The sequence below is a fragment of the Branchiostoma floridae genome, chromosome 2, assembly GCF_000003815.2.
Source record: "Branchiostoma floridae strain S238N-H82 chromosome 2, Bfl_VNyyK, whole genome shotgun sequence".
Classification (NCBI taxonomy): Eukaryota; Metazoa; Chordata; class Leptocardii; order Amphioxiformes; family Branchiostomatidae; genus Branchiostoma; species Branchiostoma floridae.
Genome location: NC_049980.1, coordinates 24,878,843 through 24,901,070, shown reverse-complemented (window position 1 = coordinate 24,901,070; position 22,228 = coordinate 24,878,843). Strand labels below are relative to the sequence as shown.

The 22,228-nt window shown below is 40.6% G+C and overlaps 2 protein-coding genes across 2 annotated transcripts; both read right to left on the bottom strand.

Annotated features, from left to right (window-relative positions):
- Nucleotides 1-314: 314 nt before the first annotated feature.
- LOC118410124 (serine/threonine-protein kinase PDIK1L-like) lies at nucleotides 315-7,359 on the bottom strand. The gene is made up of 3 exons (XM_035811645.1): nucleotides 6,266-7,359; nucleotides 5,582-6,076; nucleotides 315-1,919 (listed from the first exon to the last, which is right to left on the bottom strand). The coding sequence occupies exons 1-3, from the start codon at nucleotides 6,793-6,795 to the stop codon at nucleotides 1,841-1,843; spliced, it is 1,104 nt and encodes a 367-aa protein (XP_035667538.1). The 5' UTR covers nucleotides 6,796-7,359; the 3' UTR covers nucleotides 315-1,840.
- A 7,026-nt stretch (nucleotides 7,360-14,385) lies between these two features.
- Nucleotides 14,386-22,204, bottom strand: LOC118404849 (trifunctional enzyme subunit beta, mitochondrial-like). Its single transcript, XM_035804234.1, is given in 18 exon segments — nucleotides 14,386-14,922; nucleotides 15,702-15,866; nucleotides 16,351-16,425; nucleotides 16,647-16,734; nucleotides 16,867-16,914; nucleotides 17,022-17,080; nucleotides 17,082-17,102; nucleotides 17,500-17,621; nucleotides 17,871-17,958; nucleotides 18,259-18,351; nucleotides 18,579-18,644; nucleotides 18,917-19,038; nucleotides 19,725-19,880; nucleotides 20,158-20,189; nucleotides 20,629-20,673; nucleotides 20,881-20,980; nucleotides 21,621-21,680; nucleotides 22,027-22,204. Coding segments are annotated over 18 exon segments (1,443 nt in total). The 5' UTR covers nucleotides 22,094-22,204; the 3' UTR covers nucleotides 14,386-14,886.
- Nucleotides 22,205-22,228: the final 24 nt, after the last annotated feature.

The following is a 22,228-nucleotide window of genomic DNA, read 5'->3' as shown; positions in this document are numbered from 1 at the left end:
CATTTCAATCTTAAACAACTTGAGGGAGGTATGATGACATTTACATGTACCTTTGTTTTGAATTCATCCACTTATTGCATTATCATAATGAATACCACCCAGTGAACTTTGAAATGCCCTTTGAAACAACTTTGTGACGCACAAGGAGCAGACAAATACTGTAATTAGCAGGGTTGGGCACAAGGTTGAACTGACCTTACTCACGGTGAAGGGTTAAATCTGGTGTAGGGCTCCTCTCCCGAATTACGCAGTGCCATGTATTCATGTCAGAGTAGTCTACTTTGTCATTGTACAGAAGAAAAATACAATAAAGATACATTTAAAAATTTATTCATCCACCAGTCTACAACAATTTAAAGTAACAGGAGATGGACATGTATTTGCAGTGTCCACACACTACATGTAGCAGCGATAGGGTGGAACATTTTTTACACAAGGACTGACTGACATGCACAAAATAACTATACTGCTGTGATCTGGCATCTCAAGGGACTTTGAATTTCCTGCAAGATGGAATGCTGCAAATGTTTTCTTGCAAATAAAAGAAGTGCAAAGATCGCAACACTGAATGTTAATACAGTACAAATATAATTATCAATTTGTAACTGAATATAGTATACGATAATTTCACTGCTTAGTTATAATCTCACAATATCAGGAGTAGGGTGTCTTTTAGCATGATAGCCCCTAACGTATATACTTCCCATCCTGAGGAGTCTTCTACAAAACAATACTTGTTCTTATTCAAATTTTCATAAATGAACATTTGTTTCTGTTTTGTGCCTTTCCTATATTAAAATCTTCACTTCGTGTCGAGTTATACATGTACCCAAATTGAGCTGTCAAGTAAAATAAACCAGTCAAAAAAGGACTAATAACATATAACAAAATGTTAGTGCTCTTAGCCTTACACACCTAGCTGAAAGGTTGCTTGTAACACTTGGAATGGTATGGAACAAAACCTAATACTAAGTACTGTCTGTTCACACTTTAAATTGCACCAAAGAGCTTTCATGGTAATAGCAGCGTATCCAAAGTCTTAGAGAAAAGTCAATACAATAAAATCCCCTCAACTTAATGACCATCAAGGTGCTAACATTGGATATCTGACCAAATCGAGTTCCCAACAAGAATACATGTAGGAACCTCAACAATAGTTAAATAGAAGCTAATTTTGTATATGGTTAATTTTTTTCCTCAGATTATGTCAAAGAACATCAGTAATATTTTGTCAGGAATATGCATGACTTTTTCTTTATAATTATAGTAAAAGTTCCTTTGTTGTGTACTACAAAATGTCAATCAAAATGTCAATTCTGACCATTTCATTGTGTAAAAATAAATGATAAACTACAACAGATTCCTGGTGTATTTTGCTTTGTTTACAGTTGTACATCCTCTACAAAGCCATAGATCTGGGGGAAACTGTGCCCCTGGTCATTTGGATGGTTCAAAGAAAGATACAAAATGTAATACATATTCCTCCTTGTCAATTCCATCTAAAATCCATACATTATAGATGTTTGAACCTTATATAAATTCCATTCAATGGTATTGTACAATTTGTGAGAAGACTTTGGAAGTATAGTTATTGACTACCATATTGCAATGTATTTCATTAACAAATAAACCAAAGATAAAAGTATTGATGGGAGAATCTTGAGAGTACAACATAAACTTCGAACGAAAGATATCGATTTTCTGTACCAAGGGAACGTTAATATAAACCGAGCAGCAACTGAACGAAAAATGTCTCCTATAGAGTACATATAAAACTTTTGACTTCTTGTCTTCAGGTTGACACCTGACATGTTGTCTTCAGGTGGCAGCCAACTGGCTGTTAGGATACTGTGTATCTCCGCTTCCGCTTTCCTCTGGAACTCCTTTGAGATGTCACACACACAGTCCACCCAGGCTGCCTGCACAGGGACGACAACAACAATAATTTGGTTAAACTTTGGACAAAAATCCAACACATTAGCATTAATATATGTATATAGCCCTGATAATATTGGTTCTCCTCTCTACATCCTGCTACAAGACCAAGATCATATCTCACGTTCCGCCACAGAAGGAAAACCTGCCTAGATGATGTTGACCTTGCTTGTAATACATGATAATACATGTAACTGGGACAAGGAGACTACATTGGTTTTTCAACTGGGCTCCATCAGATCAACAACAAGCCACATGAGCCACATGTGTAATTGACCTGACTTGAATTTGGGTTAAACATGTAACTGGGACAAGCAAAGAAAACATTGACTTCCAGATGGTGGATGAACATTCCAGAACCAACATCTAAAAAGGGATGATAAAGACCAACCCTCACATTTCCTTGATGTAATAGTAGATACTGTACTGGAATATTTAGTAAATTTGCAGTCGAGAAATATAGATATAAACCCATGCCACAGAAATTGGGAAACTCTAGAATTGTGACATTCTGAAACTGGATCTGGGTAGCTGGGGTCTAAAGCTGGATTAAACATGTAACTGGGACAGGGGGATACAAAGCCTGTCTTGTCACATGGACCTCCACCAGAGTCTTCTCAACTAAAGAAAACACACAGCCTGACACAGGCCAGACAAAAAGACAGTGGACTGAGTCAAACAGCTTGTTAAACACAACTGTGTCACAACCATATAATACCTAAGAACTAAAGAAGCAGGGAGTGGCTTTTAATGTACAAATATCATTTTAGAAAAATATAAAAATGGGATTTTACACAGGGCACAACACTGTAAAATTCATGCTGTACATTTTAAGTCTGTTTGGCTTTATCTTGTACCCTTTAACTACAGTAACTAGTCTGCATAAACCATAACACAGTACACAGACAGGCCATCCAAGACAGGTCAGTGACCCTGAGTAAATAACCTATCTGAAAGAACTGGGGCAGTCTTTGAATGATCTTGTTATATATGACTACATGTTCAAATAGATGTACCATGAGAACGCCAAGGAGGTTGATGCAGACCTCTTTCAACCATCTTAGCAACACTATTACATATGTTCTTAAGTTATTATCAGATTACACAATATGCCATACAGTAAAACTTTTTGTGCTGTAGTGCATTTCTTCCTGCTGACTGTGCTTGATTGTGTCCCAAAGCAGTCTCCTACCCAACCGAAAGTACTCTACTCTACTCTACTCTACATCTGTGGCCTCTAAATGACACAACATCAGAGTTGTCTCCAAATGTTTATTCTACAGTGGTACAGCCTTCATAGCGTGCATCGTATGAGAATTTACATGCAGTTTCGACTAGTGTGGATCACTTTAAAAAGGGTCAAACTTGCTGCTGCAAGTGGACCATACCATTATATTCATGCAAATCTGGAGTTGTTTATTATGTGAGAACTATGTTGAAAATAGAATAGAAACCACTTTTAAACAGTATTTAGAGGATCTAAGTGAGAAGTATTACAAACATTCTACTCTCTTAAATATGAAATAATAGCATGATTCTGGGTGCCTACTCAGTTATCACCATGCCTCAAAATGGGACAGTCCGACTTGTTTTGCAGTCTGCACTCATTCATGTGGGCCTCACCTTTTTGGAAGGCTTTTGTGCTTGGCCACAAAGAGCACAATTGTGTGGGTTCCCCTGCCTGACCCAGATCTTACCTTGTATGGATATAGCGCCAAAATGGGACAGGTGGCTGCGCACATGTATGGTAGCATGCAACTTCACAATGAACTTTATCATGGCAGGAAAATTTTTCTATCAAGGCAAAGCCTCACAATTCAGTTAAATATTCCAGCAAAAACACCTAAAGCACAAAGACAGGCTGTTGATGCGAATAGTAAATGGTTTGAATCAAAGGCTGTGATAAACAACAAAGACACTTATGGGTGCAGCATGACCTTTTGTTTACCTAGCTATGCTAGACCTGTTCCCCTCAAAAATTCAGCATCCGCCTTCAGTAATGACATATCTGGATGGAAACTGTGCTGTCTCTCATATCTATAACGGTTGAACCCATAACCTTTGCACCAATATATTAATATAGTTCAATGGTGGTATGTTACACACTGTTGGACCACAACAACATATACCAATCAATTGAGAGCAAAAACATAAATGTTCTACATTAAAAATTGCCTTTTTCATATCATAAAAGCACATCTCCAGACAGTAGCTAACTGGTGTTATTTTTCACATTACAATGAACAAACACCCATTATAATTACTATCAAAAATTTGTATCATGTGATCTCATTTCAGCCCTAGGGCCCATAGCACATCATCACAACAATGCAACAACTGAAGCACATGATGACATCAGCCATGTTGGCTGCAGTTCTGGAACAAACCAGTCCTACCTAACTGCCAAAACCAGTCACAAAGGTCAGCTTATTATTCATGAACAATCAAAACAATGAAGATCTCAGTAGCTTGGAAATTTCCATCATTTCAGGGCTTGAAGTTTCCTAGCCTTGGGCGACAAACATGCTTTACTGAGTGATGATGAGGAAATGGACACTGGGTCACCCTACATTTCACACAATCACTGTGGTGACTGTGTTGACAAATCAGTCATCTCATTTATTTTGCAGTTTCAAAGCATCATTTGGTACAAATCATGCACCAATTTATTGAAAATTAAACCAAGTGGCAGAAAAAACAGAGAGAAAAAGGATTTCATAATTTTTCTAGACCTGCCAGACATTGCTAGTTTTCCCTGCATAGAAAAACAAGGTGAACGATTGATTTATTGATTGGTAACCCCATAACGACCCACAAGAACTAAGTACCCCAAGATGCCATATTCTTACATCTTCATTCAGCCATCCATCAATCTTGTCTGGATTAAACATTGGTAGTTTTGTTTTACTGGCACCATAAAACAAGCTTGACACAGGAATAATGTCTGTACAAGTACTAACAGATCATGGGCACCAGCAAGCACAGCTGATGCAGGCTATTTTGAGTACCCAGCTGTGGTCTTGTTGCCATGCTGGTCCGATCATTACAAGCAAACATTGTTGAACAAAGATGATCAAACCACTTTGCCTACTGATATATTTTGGATGCCCATTCTTACTATTAAAGCAGCCCTTCTTGTCATACAAGTAAATATGGAGGGTTCTTGAAGTTTCATGCCCCATACAAATTGGGTTGGCATTGCTGTGGTTGGGTTGGCTCTTTGATGAAGTATGAGTTGTGAGAAAACTTACATGTATTTAGATGAACATACAGGACAAAAGTGGTCTGTACCCAGGAACATATGGCTTTACCCAATGCCAATGCTGTTGAGAAAGTCATCATATACAGGCTTTATGCACAACCAATCAAACCATGTCTGACCTGCATGCCTGTCACATTTGGCAGGGTGTGTTTTCATTAGCATGTTATAAATCTCTTTTGGATACCCTTTCTTCCCTTGCCTAGGTACACAACCCTCGAAAACAGGTCCCAGATCCATATCTTCATGCACAAAGGTATATAGGATTAGGAACCATATCTAAATAAGAATAATATAAGCTTGATGCTCTTGCTGTGAATATACTGGACTGGAAATAAGTGCTGTTTACTCACGGTAGAAATAAAGTTATGAACGGGAAATATTTACCTTTTTACAACATCTTGCAGCTTTTTGTGTAGTTCATCTGCAGCAGGCCTCTCATCGGGATTGATGGCCACCATGGACTGCACAAGGGTCTTCAGTCTGTTGTTCCGTCCGCATTTCAAGACTTCAAATGTCAGTTTTGGGTCGTCCTGGAGAGCCTTTCCAACTGGAACATTCTCCTTGCCATTTGTGATGCAGGTGACGAGCAGCAGTTTATTGCTTTCCTTGTCGTAACATGTAGTTCTCTCCATCATGGAACAGAATATCATCCCCAGAGCAAAAATGTCAGCTTTGGCAGTGTAGCTCCCCTCGAAGACCTCAGGTGCCATGAAGTAGTCTGATCCACATGCAGAGTTCATTTGGTAGGTGTTGATGTCCGTGTTGTGGCTGAGGTTACTCGCATTGCATATCTTGGAGAGGCCGAAGTCCCCGATTTTCACAAGTGGTGGATCCCCATTTACTGGTTGGCACACTAGCACATTGTCTGGTTTCAAGTCCCTGCAGGTAAAAAGAGGATGGAAAGAATTGGTATCATTAATACAAAACAAAATATAAAGTTAAACAAGCTGCAAATAACATTATGAAATGATAAAATTACACAAGTTAATGGAACATTTCAATATTTACAAGTGTTGATATAATACATGTACCTATCCAACCAGAACTGTAATAATTATCTATACCCACCTGTGCACCACATTGTTGTTATGCAGAAAGGATACTGCCCCTGAAAGTTGTGTCATGAACCTGGCATTTGTCTCTGGATCAGGATCTCTCTCCAGAAGATAGTCATTCATGGTTCCTCCATTACAATATTCCATCACTAGCCAAAGGTTCAGCTGGCTATGGGGGATGTTGGGGCCCAGCTGTTTGCCACAGGGGTTGTGGGAGTTCGAGAAGGGAAGTTGGTGGTATGTCTTCCCCTTCAGGCAGACCTCTACTAAACACAGGTAGTCATCTTCACCATGTTTGACACGGTGGATCCCGCCGTTCTGTAGGTAACATTCGATCATCTTGACTATGTTTGGGTGGTCTGTGAGGCGAGTCAGAGTCCACATCTCCTGCAGGGCTATCTCGATGTTTTCGGGATTTGTGCACTTGATTTTCTTGATGGCATAGTGCTTACTATTCTTCAGGCTGACGGCCGAGTACACCACGCCGAAACTTCCAGAGCCCAACTCGTCTAGGACTTGGTATGGTTCGAGGTCCGGGTCCATGATTGCATGCCTGAGCTGCGCGCGAAACAGAGCTGAATTGGCGCGGAAAAACCAGTTCGGGGTGGCTGTAATACCAAGATGGTGGACCGGACGAGATCAAAATTCACCCCGGGTCATAACCGACCGAGTTCGGTCGAATATTTTCACTGAGGAGAGCTTCTTGGGTAAAAGAATTCCGGAATTCGGTAGCAGACCACTTTGGGAGACGACTCTGGTAGGGTTTGACCACGGATTTTCTAAAACGTTGCCGGAAAAAATGATTTTCCAGTCGACAGATGTGAGCTATTTAAAATGCAAGTCGGGAAGGATTTTCAAACAACAGCGTCCTTAGCCTCGGGTGTTGTCTTTCGAACTGGCGGGTTTCACGGCCCTTTGTATGCGTCAGTCGTCTCAGTCGGAACGCGGGACCCTTCCTCCAACACATCTGAGTGGTTTCTGAGGGAAGCGGTCGGTGTCTGGGGCTTTTTCCTTCGCCCAGAGAATGAATGAAACGCGAGCTTGGCGATCGTCTGACTTGCTGCCGTGTTGACCCTCTTTTCTCTTTCGATTGCTTAGAACGCATGCGCGATATGCAAATTAGTGACACCTAACGTCTGGCAGGTTACTAGCGGTCAAACCATCAGCACGACACAAACGTAAAATGCTGAATCGTCAAGGTATTTCACCTATATTCCGTCACAAGAGAGAGAAAAAAAATGCATTTTCTATATTAAAAAGTGTAGCAAGACATGGAAGGACAGACTTTGAAGAGCTTTTTTGCAGAACAATTTCCCATCATGGGTCAAAGTCTTCTAACGTTAGTCTCCACTCGATCTTCCTGTCAGCGAAAAAAATGAAAAAAAAAATGGCAAAATAGGAGGATGTTTTGTCAAAGGAAATGGCCGGCAACCGATCTGGTCAAATATTTTCCCTGTTTAGTCAATTTCTTCTGCTTCTCCTATCTAACGTTAACGTTAAATATACACCCGATATTATTATTAACGTTTCTACAATTTTAATACGGAGGCGGGTTGTCACGTTAATCAAATTAAAAAAAAAAAAAAGTCATTTGACGATTCATGTCTGATATCTGTAGTATTTCTTGCATTCAAAATCAGTATTACTAACATAAAACGCTTTCCAATGTGAGTTAATCACTGAATTAGGACTAGAAAAAATAGGGTATTTGGTTACAAAGTAGGACATGTTACATAAAATGACCTAGTTTTAGGACGGATGTCACAGACAAGGTTCCCCTGACATACCCGCCCCGTTCCTCTGATATCACAATAAGTGGACAGCTAGCTAGAATAGTCACAGACTCATACATTATAAAATAAAGAGTTCTCAGCGATATTTCTACTATATATCTTAATGATGGCGTGAATCATGTATAAGGCTTTTTACTTCAGGTAAATTCGGTAAATTCCTACCTTTACTTGAGTTGATGTTCAAGTTAGAATAGGGAGAGCAACCAAACCGTTGAAATAACATTTCCAAAATCATTCCTGACCATAGACATAGTATGAATTGAAAAAAGGTACTTTTTTTGCATTTTGATGTAGTATTTGAGCAATAAAAAAGATCACCATGGATCTATATCGTATATGACTTTCCCATTTGTGTGAATGTTGTCAACACAGCTGTAACACTATCTCCATTCACTATTTTCCGCTTCGCCTGACCTAGTTTTAAGGCACGTTGAGCAAGGCGTGGGTCTTCATCCAACTGGGGTACTGTCAGGGTATTACCTGTGTAACAGCAAACAACAACAACAACAACCCTTCAAACACCAAACAAATGCCCAGGGATCCTTTTCGCAGGTCATTGAACTAAGCCGAGCCCTACCAGGACCAATCAGATGCCGAGGTCGCTGCGACATGATCATTTATCAGCAATGTATCGCCTTTTGCTCCTTTCCAGTTTCATGATAGCCTGGACAACAGACCCCAGCACGATCTCGAGATCGGGCTGGGGTCTGGTATCCATGTAATAAGATCGCCGGATCTCTTCTTCTTCTTCTGGATAAAGCCCACATTCTTGGTGAAGAATATTTTGGCTTTGTCGTAGTGCGCATACGCGCTACAGCATGGTCATATCAAAGCTCAACAACACGGTATTGACAATTCATATATCATATCGTTCCGTTCAGATCCAATACTACATTGACATTGTATTATTGGTAGTTATCACTTTGCAATCAGCAGCACAGCAAAGTTTTCAGTTGCAGCACAATAGATACTACACAGTACACGGCGATTTAAACATGTGCATATAGTCATACCCGGACAACTCAATTCCCTAGTTTTACCCCTTTCACAAGCCTGAAGTTCAAGGCTAACATGACCTCGTTTCCTCGGATGGAGCACGGGGGAATCCACGTGCCGAACCGCTATCGGGGACCGTCTGGGGGAGTGCTTTCAGGTGGGGTCAATAACCGCACCAAGGCAACTCGACACAGTTTTGACCGCCGGTAACGATGATATGGAACGTTCTAGAAATTAATGCTTTCATCATATTTTTGAGCCCTTGCAGTTTCGTAGGAACATCTAATTATTTTTGCTCATGTGTTCTTCTTCTCGTTCCCGGATTCTATCCACCACCCTTTCAGTGTCTTCCAGAGGGCACCAAAACCATATCTTAGGCATATTACATGACGAAGAATTAATAAGAGAGTTGCTTGGGCCTATATTTCCTTTTTAATGCTTTCAAAATCATTTGTTGATGTTGTTTGGCAACTGTGCAAACTGTATATTCTACTTGATATATTGACACCTGAAAAGAATCCTGAGCTTGAGGTTATTGACTTCAATGTGTATGCCTAGTTTAGTATGGACCGGTCCGAAAAAAACGGACCGGAAAAAATCAATGGACCGGATGCTGGACCGATTAAAAAATGTACGCATTATCAGGCAGCAGGCGTCCATACGTTTTGCTGTTTACTAGTCCAAGAAAATAACAAGAACGAAGTTAGAGTAGAGTGTTTAGTCTTTTTTTTTTTGCAGTCAAGCGTACAGAGGAAGTTAGCGTTTTACATGAAAATAGAATTTCAAAACGCCAGTACAGTGGGAGTCGGAAACTCCATCATTGACTGATTCCTTTGTAGCGAAATGGACCATTGTTTTGAGTATCATCCATTCACAAGTTTTCACAATCATGTCCAGGTTCAGACCCGGACCTGGACCTGATCCTCTGGACCGACCTGAACGGACCTGTACATGAATTCTCTGTACCGGTACCCACCCCTAATCTCAGATCATGTTTCCTCCAACGCTTGAAATTTGATGGTCTACTATTAATAATGTATATATCAAAGGACGTGATGAAGAGCGCCATATGTTTTGAACATAATCTGAAATGGTAAGTTTCAGGAGTAGTGTTTCAGAGACCCCAGAAGTCGTCACGAAGGACTAATCTCCAAGCAGATCCTACAATGGCATAAGATAGTACCAAACTAGCCAAGGAGTGTAGGTAGCCAAAAGGTGTACATCCCCGGTAGCCAAGCAAACCCCTAGGCCCTAAGCCGGCTTCACTCCTCTGCCAGCTTTTGATACTATCTTATGCTACCGAAGGATCTGCTTGGAGGTTAACGAAGGACGACCAAACACTAAATGAATATGAGATCCTTGAGGAACGGTTCACATGGCACACATTTTATTCCATGCAAACTCAAAGTGAATCTAACAGTGTATATTGTAGTTTTGCAAAAAAAAAAAAGTGACAATTGCAAGTGTAACTAGAAAGGCCGACATTTGCTTGAGAGCAAATACAGCATATTTCAGCCATCTCCCTCATGCAACAATAGGCCTTGAGGTCGTTGACCCCTTTGGCCATTGGAAAATGACCAAAAAATCCCAAACATATCATTTTAAAGTGGTCCATGCCAAAAATTATACATGGGTCATTTGAATAGATATCTAGAGCACCCCTTTACCAATTTACGGGTCATTAGGTTGTAAATCGAGGGAACAGGAGCAAAAAATGTCCAAATTTTGTCAAAAAAATGGCCATAAAATCTCAAAATTAAGCATTTTGTTGTACCGTATGGGAAAACTTTTATTGAATTTATGTGCACATAATTGAAGGGCACTTTTATACCAAATTTCAGATCATTTGGTTGTAAAACGAGGCTACAGGAGCCAAAAATGTCCTTTTTTGGTCAAAAAATGACCAAAAATCGCAAAATTAAGCATTTTGTTGTACCGTATGGGAAAACCTTTATTGAATTTATGTGCACATAATTAAAGGGCACTTTTATACCAAATTTCAGATCATTTGGTTGTAAAACGAGGCTACAGGAGCCAAAAATGTCCTTTTTTGGTAAAAAAAATGGCCAAAAATCGCAAAATTAAGCATTCTGTTGTACCGTATGCCAAAACTGTTATTGAATCTAGGTGAGCATATGATCAAGGCACCTCTCTACCAAATTTCATGTCATTCGACTGTAATACCAGGGTACAGGAGCCCGAAATATACATAAAAATTGACAAAAACCTCAATAAAATCATTTTAACGGAAGATATGAAAAAAATGAAAAAAACACCTTGGGGTATTGGCTTACTCTACCTTTGTGCCAAATTTCAAGTCAATCGGTTAAAAAATGGCGGAGTTGATTCGATTTGAAGATTTGACAGGAGAAAGAAAGAAAGAAAGAAACATTACGAATACAATATATTTCACCATACCTATGGTATGGCTGAAATATAATGATGACGAGTAAACACTGGGTTTCCCGGTCGATATATCTCACATTGATTTGGATGAAAAGAGGATTCACATGTGCCCTTGATGATGGTCTATCCAAATGTTCATATTGGCACCATAGCAACATGAACAACAAAACTATCTACAATATTCGCGACCTACTTTCAGCGAAGGCACGTGGTGCAGGCGTGTGTCTTCCCAGCACGGTGTGCACATGACATTGTGATGGGCGCTGAACGGGTGTTGGTTTTACTTTGTATAATATCACACCATAACAAAAACCCCTTTTATGCCATTAGAGATTTCATCACAAGTTTTGTCGTTTCGTCGGTCATTGAACCGACAACAACCAATGAGGGGCCGACGTTACCGTGACACGATCAGCTGTAATTGAAACGGGTACATTATATGGCTAATGATCACACTGCAGAAATCTCGGCCTCTGATTGGTCGTACCAGGTTCAATGACCGACGGAAAAGAGTGCGTCGACCCCATCCCAGGCAGTGATGTTCACTGCTTCATTTTCCATCCGATCGATCTTTTCCTCAGTTGTTGTTGAAAGATACCGAGAATAATCTACTGATAATCGAATTCTTCGGCATGTCGTATCAAAGTTGGGGCAATGCCGCAAGGAAAAACAAGACAATGTACTGGCTAGCTTTTTGCCTGAGCTTTTGAGTAAGTGATCAGTCATCTAACAGACTGAATGTCACTGGAATGGGGCGTCTCAGGGAGCGTCTTCAAGTTTTAGTTCCCCGAAGAATCATACTAGTAGTAGTAATAGGTGATAAAAAGACACGGCTGCGGCCTCGGGTAGCAAAGCTGCGTGCTTGCCCACATGTTTTCAGAAAATTAGGCCAAGCGAAGAGCTCTAAATAGGCGGGGTTGGGCTATTATGTCTGTTATGTTCATAAGCACACTTAAACAGAAATTCAATCCTTCAGGTCTGTTTACCTCGTCTACTGACCCATTTTCTCATCTGAAAAACACAGACTTCGTCAATATGAGTACTCAGCGGTGATAATTTTGCACTAGAAATGTATAAATATGAACATTTGTATCTTCATTTCAACAAATCCTGCGATGTCACATTTATTTCCTGAAGGCCTGAATAAAACCAGACCTTCACGGTCCTTCACTAAAACGAGCGTTTGGCCGCAATTGGTTGTGCTAGTAACATAGACACTAGCTGTTACATAAAATAGACTCCAACAGACGTCAACTGGCAGACCACCTGTACGGTCTGCGCGACGTTGATCATGCTCATAGAACTCGTTGGCTGCACGCTTGTCACCACATCCTTCTGAAGATGCAGGTCACCTATAAATGCGTCAAAAACGTGCCAGGAATACCAACATACCAATTGCTATATATTGCGCTCGGGTAGCGGCGTGTACGGATATGGCGTCCAAACTAGAAGACATGATGATCCAGGCATTATCTTAGTGATTTTCGATGATAATGGTTCGGATTTCGTTCTGCCACGAACAATTTTCGTTGGTTTCTTCTTTGCATGATCTTTGAAAGCATTCACAAGGCAATAAGATCGATTTACAGAGTGGCATATGCTCAGCAACACGGTTTTGTTCAACCTGGTAATTTATATATCGTCCCGTTTCGATCCAATACTAATGTTAGCAGTTAATTATTCGCTATCACTTTGCAATCAGCAGTGACAACCTCGCACAGGAGTAAGTTTGCAGTTGCAGCACCGTTTGCTTCTCGACGATTTGAAAGTGTTCATATTGGTCGTCCCCGATGACTCGCTAGTTTTTAGTCCTTCCCCAAGCCTGGAGTTCAAGGCTAACATGACCTAGTTTCCTCAGATGGAGCACGGCGAAATCCACGTGCCGAACCGCTACCAGAGGGAATGCTTGCAGGTGGGGTCAACAATACTGGCTGGTACCGCACAAAACCGGTTTTTCCTGGACTGGTCCGGAAAAAAACGGACCTGAAAAAAATTGACGGACCGGATGTTGGATCTATTAGGAAATAAACAGATTATATGATCAGAAATTCACACAATTTTGGCTTTATATATACGGCCGGTCGACGAAAGTAACAAGAGCGAAGCAGAGTAGTTATTTCTACAAAGTTTTACAGTCAATCGTACAGAGACAGGTAGATTTTAGAACGACAGCGGGAGCCAAATACTCTACAAAAGTACTTCTTTGAAGCGAAATGGACCATTCACATGTTTTCACATACTGAATCAGGTCCAGGTTCAGATCCGGACCTGGGCCTGATCCTCTGGACCTGAACCGGACCTGAACCCACCCCTACTAGTCAATAACCGCACAAGTCAACAACGGTTTTAAATGAAAGGAAGGCACAATTTGTTACTAGTACTTTCCAAGATGATCTGATTTTGATGAAGTGCAGTCACTCTCATTTTCACTTTATTTCAGTCACCAGATGACAATTTGCTAATTTTCGTCGGAAAGGTTTGGGGCAAGTAGGAAGACAAGGTTATCTGTGCATGTCTATTGCAGTACCGACTGGTGCTCCTAGGTGTCGCTGGTGACATCGACAGGAATGAAGAGGCCTTTAGCAAATGCATATGAACAGTACAGCTCGGACAGAGGAGTAAAATACAGTAACCTCTAAAGCTAAAAGGTGCTGCTTTATACTTCATTTGGATGTCTCGCTACATACAAATACAATTTTGGGTTCATCCATTATTTTAACATTAAAGAGCTTTCAAATGACAACAAGTAGCCAGGGCCGGGACCCCAAATTTCACATATCAATACCTTCTGAGGTGGCAAATTCTCCTTGTGATTTTTTTAATAGTAGAAGGCCTGCGGTATATATTTTGATATGATAGCTTTATACCAGCTATCAGAGGTACCAATATGTCCTCTGGCCCATGGACCATTAAAGGAAATAATGACATCATACAGAAACTGTTTTCCATATGTGTAATTTTTCTGTGGTTCCATGATAAACATCAAACACAAGAATCCATCACAGCAGACAGGTGTGACCACTGAAGGATAATATAACCCATTCTGTTGTTGCCGGACAAATTCATATTTTTGCTGGTGCAAAATACACACGTACAGGTAGTTGAACAATTAGGAGTGTTACTGTTAGCTATGTGCTCTGCTAACTACAGGTAGCATTGTCTTAGGATGTTACTGTTCTGTAATTCGTTTGTAGATTTTCATTCAACACTGTATGTATAGCATATATACAGATAGTTACAACACTAAGAAGGCCACAGAAACAACACACATCATCACCGTCTTCCAAATAAAGCTGTAAGCCCTTCCCTTTCTGCTACTTCTCATCTTCATTTTACGACCTCCCTCTTTCTGACATATTGAATGTGGGCCACGAATGTACTGAATATGTTACTATCCCAGGATTCCTCTTCTTTCTCTCACCAAGCTTCCTTCATCTTCTCACGATGGGTAACGCTCTACGATCATCCCGTGTCCCTAGCAAAACAGATAGTACAACATTAAACATTGCACAGTACAACGTTAAACATTACAAAATTGACATGTTTGGATACAGATGGAAGATATGGCTCATATATAGACTGCTCATGCTTTGATAAAACTACTGGTCATCACTTCAGGAATGTCCTCCTTGGGATCACTATGTTTACTGTCAAGCATAGAGAATCAAGACTGATACACACGACCAAAAAGTGTCTTTGTGGGAAGACTTTCCAAATGTATCCGCCATTTTTCATCAGCTCACCAAGGGGTCATGATGTGACCATGAAGTCAAAGGTCACAACCCGGGTTTATGTGACACTAGATTTACAGATATGTAGATATGAATCAGGTAACTCTTGTCATAAAAGAAACATCTAGTCCAAACTTATACATGCTGGTATAAGTACTCCAGTAGCAAAAGTTTTGTGGTAGTGAATTTGTAGTAGTAGTAGGCACTCATTGGTCTCTTTAGACTCTGAGGGGCACTGAATTCTGCACAATGTACCTATACATGTTGTCTGTTTTTACCTTTTGAGCGTCTGTGTATTCGTAACAGTTATAAGTGGTGCTAAACATCCCATCCCCGCAGGTTTGCCTGAGAAGTGCCCTACCTCCGTACCGTATCAGCCACACGGTGATTTACATCATTCACCCGGATGGGAGACCTGGCGCCTCCCCGTCTTTTACTAAGCTAGAAGAAAGGGTATGCCACCCTGTAAGAGGCAGCATAACCCCAACTGTGCTGTAATACACTGACTGACTAACTGCCCTACCTGTCCTCCTGCAGCACAAGCTGCCACCAGGCCAAACTGTCCGTCCTCCTTCTTCAGTCGGTGAGCCGTCGTGGTGACCAGACGGCATCCGGTCGCGCCGAAGGGGTGGCCGATAGACAGGGACCCTCCCCAGTTGTTGAATTTGTTTACATCTGGCACTCCAACCTAATAACAATGGTGATAACACAACATCCATAAGAGGCACATCTAAAAACACCAAACATTTAGCAAAAATACATGTTAAAAGGATCTTCTTTCCTCAAGACTTTGAGTTTGATTTACAGTTACACAGACTACAGTAGGATACTGAGCCCTAACTAAATTAGGAAGCATTGCATGTACTAAGGACACAGTACTGTAAATCTTGAAACATTCATGGCGGTTAAATTTTTGTGGTTTACGTGCTGACCTTTCCAGTGCAAATTCATGACACCACACGAGTTTTCAATGTACTTTTTTGTATTACTGCTTTACTACAGTATTGTTTCAACCACGAACTTAAAACACCACGAAAACAACCTTTCTGACTGCAAAATTAATTTTCCCATGAATGAATTCACATCATCATAATTTCTACAGCCCTCCAGCAAGTTATGAAAGCATTCACTGCTGATGTAGGTCAGAGAGATATGATGATATTGTTTCCTACCTTTGTCTGCCTTCCCAAGTAGTTCTGGGCAAACCAGTCTGAGTCCATGGCCTTCAGGTTAGCAAGAATCTGGCCCTAGTGGGTCAAAAACAGAAATATGTTTGGAATCTTGAAAGCTTTCCTATTTGGAAATAACAAACTAGCAAGCTGTTGAAATTGTTGACATAGAATAATGTTTCTCTTATGACTACACTTCTATTAGACCATTCGAAAACTACACATTCTGGCATTAAGTCAGTAGTCATGACTTTCTGCAGGTGTGCTCCAGAGCAAAGCCATGTTTGGAAGGTACTTACAGCAAAGGCCTCGTGATATTCAAACACATCAATGTCCTGAAGCTTTAGCCCTGCCCTGTCCAAAACCTTGGGTGTAGCGTAAGTCGGCCTGTGGAGATAGACATGTACCACACTGTATATCAAAATTAACTTTGACACATTGCATACATCTAAGACCCAGTTACAATAAAAGAAAATTTCACTGTTCATGTGTACTGTGTGAGTTTGTCATATGACTTACCCCAGCAGTAGCTGGTCCTTAGGATCCTGGGATGTGTAAACAAAGTCCCTGCAAGCAAAAAGAAACAAATATGTGATGACACAGTTGGAACTGATGTCTCCCGTCATATTTCTTAAACAGATTAAAAATGAGATGCTTAAGAAAAAGAGACACACCTCAGATAAGCCAGTGGTTTGTATCCCATGGACAGGGCCTTCTGCTCCTCCATAATCAAACACTGCAGAGGCACCATCAGTCTACATAAGAAAACAACATCCAGTCATGAACTGTAAGTAGGAATGGTACAAGCTTAGCCTCATTTGGGACTACACTCTTCTCCCTGTAGCACCACCTAGCAGGATTATTGAAGTACTGTAAATACATAATAAATTCGTGGGGATTTAATGTTGCCGTAGCGAGAAAAAGGACTTATCACGGTGGTTTTAAGTTTGCGGTACCGTAGCACCATGCACTGTAGTCTCTTACTGCCATGGAAAAAGTATCAAAACATTAAACTACCATGAAAGTTTCTGCATTTACAGTATTGGAAGGGAAATCCTGTTGGTTGTGCAACAAAGAACTGTACTGTATTATCAAACAGTTTTCAAGCTTGACAAATCATAGAAATGGCACTGGGAATATTCATTGGCATACCAGGAATGAAGCGTTAGCAGCAGTGATAGTCCCGTGTGGGCGGACAAACGCTGGCCTCAGCTTGCCCATCTGCTCCATACTCGACACTCGGATGCCGTTGTCTTTGGCCACAACACCCTTACCTGCAACAGGTTAACAGGAATTGATTATTTCCATTTGTTTCTTTAATATCTCTACAAATTTGCAAACTGCTAGTATATTTTTGTATTGTTACAGAACCTCACCAACATTTGAGCTTTACCCATTCTACACCATTGTACAAATGAATGAGTACATGGGGGATATATATCATATTTTGTGAAACAAAATTTGGCATACTGCTGTGCTAAATAAATCAGTCAAGTCACAGATCTAGAGACAGAGCGACCTACCAGGCACAGGGCACGGAACCACATCAGACAGGTGCCCCTCATCCTGAGCCTTCTTTGCCAGAGTGTGCGAGCGTAAGGCAAACTCATCCTGCAGGGAAAAAAAGTACAATGTAGTCAATAAATGGCTCATAGATAACAAAATATGATTGGACTAAACAGAAATGTGACCAAATAAAAACCAGACCAGTAAAATGGACTGAGGCAATAAGAACTGATCAACTGGTGTTGTCATAAGTAGGAAACGATAGACAACCTGATTCATGCTAACATTTTGATTTGGACAACAGATACATCACCAATGCCATCTGTGATCTGTGTCTTTCAGTCAGAGTAGGCGTTAAACTTTTTTTTTACAATAAATGGTAATACCCCGCTATGGAACACATACCTGATCCTTTCTGGTAACTCCAAACGCAGCAGCCAGCCTGTCAGCAGAGTGTCCCATGGTCTCATTGGTTGAGAACTCAGTCACACCAGGAAGCTATGACACAAAATACAATAATCAGCTGCATAAAATCACATGGAAAAACCATAAATGAAATAAAAACAGGTCTCAATCTGGTTTGGCCAAACATGATTTGAACACAATAAAGAACACACAAATCCACATAATGAATAATTACCAAAATTTAACAATAGGCAATATTGAATCCAAACCAGTGTGTTAATCTCTGAATACCGGTAATATAGCACTGAATCATCGTTTACCTCAGGAGCCAGGTAGCTGGGTCTGATCTGGGCAAGGAGTCCCAACTTAGCTCCAGCAGTCTTAGCCTGAAACAAAAAAAATGTTTAGTTTCCAAGCTATAAGTTAAACTTACTGGAGGTGTGAAATACCTGCCTACAATGTGCATTTTGCTCACAGGACCTACATGTTTACACTTAAATATACCCAAGATATGGTGTAAGAAGTCACAATATTCCAACACCGAAGCTTCACCATGTTATAGCAGTGCTTCTCAGTCATTACTTCTACCCAAATAAAAAATAGAAAAATCCAAATTATCATGAACAAAGAAAGTTTGAAGTCTATTGTTTGTGCCAACCTTAGGGGTTTTCATCATGATACTGCGCATCTTGCGGCTGAAGCGGATAGGAACGTCAGACATGAACTCCACACCACCAGCCACTACTGCATCACACTGGCCAGCAGCAATCAGGCCACAAGCTGGAGGGAACACAACACAACAGATAGGTCAGTGTTCATCTAGAAAGCAGATATATAATTTGTTAATTAACAAAGCCACATGAACACGTAACCATGATGGTCAAATTTCTTATTTATGTACTAATTGCTCATCTGTGATGATACAGGAAATACCATGACCTTACCATTCTTGAAATACAAGCATGTATTGTTTCTTGCTAACTTGTTCTTTTTTTACTCTATACATATACATCTGTATTCTTCCTGCACTAGATATATTTCACAGCTTTTTTTCTATGTTTCACTCCTTCCCCTTTATAAAACATAGAAGGCTGATAGCATGAACGGCGCTGGGACATATTGTGGATGGTAAATAATCTGAAAGTTGCGATTATCACCATCATGATCATGATTATCAGAGCTATCAACTCGAGAATAAGGCATTTTCATTTCCCCCCTTAAAGCAATATAGAGTGGAAGTCATTGTACTATAGGGTCAACCTCATTAGCTTTAAACAATGCTTGCAGCTAGATTAGGTTAGGTGTGACAGGTTGTTTAGTGTAACATAACATGCTACTGCAGCACTGCGTGCCCGTGAAGTTGGTGTGTTACACTGAAGGGGGCTATATCGGCTATACAGATATTGAACCTGTTGCATTACGCTAAAGGGGGTCTATACTGTACATAACTACAGATGCTGGCTGACCTGTTGTCATGGCCTGGTTGGAGGAGATACAGGCCATGGTGACGGTGTGAGCTGGGATCCTGTCGGAGAACCCCGCCCCCAGTGCTGCCTCACGCGCCAGGTTAGACGTCTTCACCTCCTGAATCACCGTCCCAACCACGATGTAGTCCACCATGTCTGGCCACAACAATAGCAAAGGTGATTATAAAGTTAAAGCGAAGAGATTGGCTTCATATCACTTAATAATAATATCAGGCTCAATAACATGATTTGGGTATGACATGCTTGCTCATTAAATCAAGAACATTTCCAGATCATGATTAGTTTCCCAGGTCAACAAAATCATCTAATTTCTTTTCCAATCAACTGTCTTGAAAATTCATTCACACAAATCTGCATTTAATCCTTCCTGGTCAACAAGCACACAAACTATGAATGTGGGAGTTGTATTTACCTCTGGGCAGTGATGTCCTCTGCAGAAGACCCCTGTAAGTATAACACATAGAAAAATTAGAAAAAGAAAATAGGGGGCATCCTTGTACAAGAAAGCTCAACATGACCTTGATTTAAGTTTTCTTATCTGTATCATTTGACTAAGAGTAAGACATTTTTAAAATTTTTATTCTTGTAGGGTAGTGTCTCAGTTTTCAAATAATGGAATTCCAAGGGGGCCCTGTGAAAAAAGCCTAATTGAAAAAAAAAAATTCTCAATTAATAGAATCTCCAATCATTCAGATTTCAACACTGTGTGAAATGAGATCTATACAAATGAGATGTTATTTAACATCATCTATCTTTAGAATAGTTGTCCCTTACAGTTCCGAAGAGCTATTGAGTTACACCCCTTAAAAAGGATTGACACGCTTCATTGCAAATCATTGGTATGCATAGATTAACTCCTAATCATACTAAGGTACAGACTCACAGTAGAGCTTGTCTTTGCAGATCATGTGGCATCATGTTGGCGTACCTGTAAAACAAATGGCATACTATTGGTAACAGAACTTACAGATGCTACACAGAAGTTGAAAAAAAAATTATGTTTGCATAAGTTATTATTTTCAATAAATGATAACCCTTAAAAACCCTTATAAGGGTGTAACAGTGAGATAACTTCTTACAAGGGTCTAAGATAACTTCTGCAATTCCCTAAATAGATGTCTGTGAAAGAACTTACGTAGTTCCAGCCTGCAGAAAGGGTGTGCGGACCCCCTCCACCAGCACGATGTTCCTGACCCCCTTCTTTGCCAGAGTCTTCTTGGTCTTGGCTGGGGCTGCTATGGGAACAGTGATATTGAGACAAACAATATCGGCTGCAAACAAGTCTCATTAATCGATATAATACATGTATATGGTTCCATGGAGTGAGGCAAGATTGAGCTGGGGGTTCCTCCATTTCATGCGATTTGGTGAAGTTCTATTTGTCTTCTTTGAACAGAGCCTCTGTAGTCATTTATAAGGTTTTCTGGAAATTCTACATTTAGATGTGGTGTAGTGTGTGGTGTTATTGGTAGAGTGTTGGGCTTGGAATCTTGAGGTCCAGGGTTTAATACTCGGCATGCCCCCAGCATTGTGCCCTTGGGAAAGGCTCTTCACACAAATTTCCCTGATGGTGGGGTGACGCCCACCAAGTCGAGCTATAGCGTAAAAAAACACACACAGATTTTGTGTGCCAATGTCCACATGCACCAGTTATAAGCACCATAATTTTTTTTTTCTTCTTCTTCCGGTAATGTCCAACTGCCAATGAGTCGGCAATGATTGACATATGTCAGGGCCTACATTCAGATTGTTACGTTTAAATACTATTTTCATGTAACTTCACAAGGTCAGATTCTGATTCGAAAATCTATTCTTTATAGATCATAGGGACATAGAAACAAGCTGAAAGTGTAACCATTATCCTGTTAGACCTACCTGCAGCCTTTGCTTCAGGGGCATGGTGGACGACTGATGTGCTGAGAGCCCGAACAGCCTCTGGGATAACAGAATCATATGATGTCTGACGTGTGCAACTTTGGTCACTCTATTGTGATCATTGAAGAAACCGACAACTAATCATAAGAAATCGGAGCAAAGGAACGGGTCTATCATTAACATAGGTATTTTACGTGATAATTGGTGATATGCAGGTATGTACATACATGTACTCTGCATCTTGGTATGACGTTCTACGTGGAAATCTTGGACCTGACACTGGTTACCATGATTTTTTTGCTCAGTTTTAGCAGCGTTATGAAAGTTCGTTTACTACAAACACCCTGTAAATGATCTTAACATACTTAACGTTGCCAATGACGTTGAAAAATGCGCAAACACTTACCTACTCCGCCCAGAGGGCTGCAAAGTCGGTGAGACGACCTTGCCAATCTCAACATCGTTGTCGCCATCTTGTGCCGGTGCTGTGTGAGTGTGCCGGTGTCAAAGGTCACAAGTCTCGCGCTGCACGAGACTTCATGAAACAATGGATTTCTCTTTTTCCGCTTGAAATATCATAAAATAGATGAAACAGTTATAGGCAAACA

Excerpts from the sequence above, each read along its gene's own strand:
- LOC118410124 (XM_035811645.1), bottom strand. The coding sequence starts at position 6,795 with ATGGACCCGGACCTCGAACCATACCAAGTCCTAGACGAGTTGGGCTCT. Across the intron at positions 6,077-6,265 it reads AACAACAATGTGGTGCACAG|GGACTTGAAACCAGACAATG; the intron begins GTGGGTATAGAT and ends TTTTACCTGCAG. Across the intron at positions 1,920-5,581 it reads CTGCAAGATGTTGTAAAAAG|GCAGCCTGGGTGGACTGTGT; the intron begins GTAAATATTTCC and ends GTCCCTGTGCAG.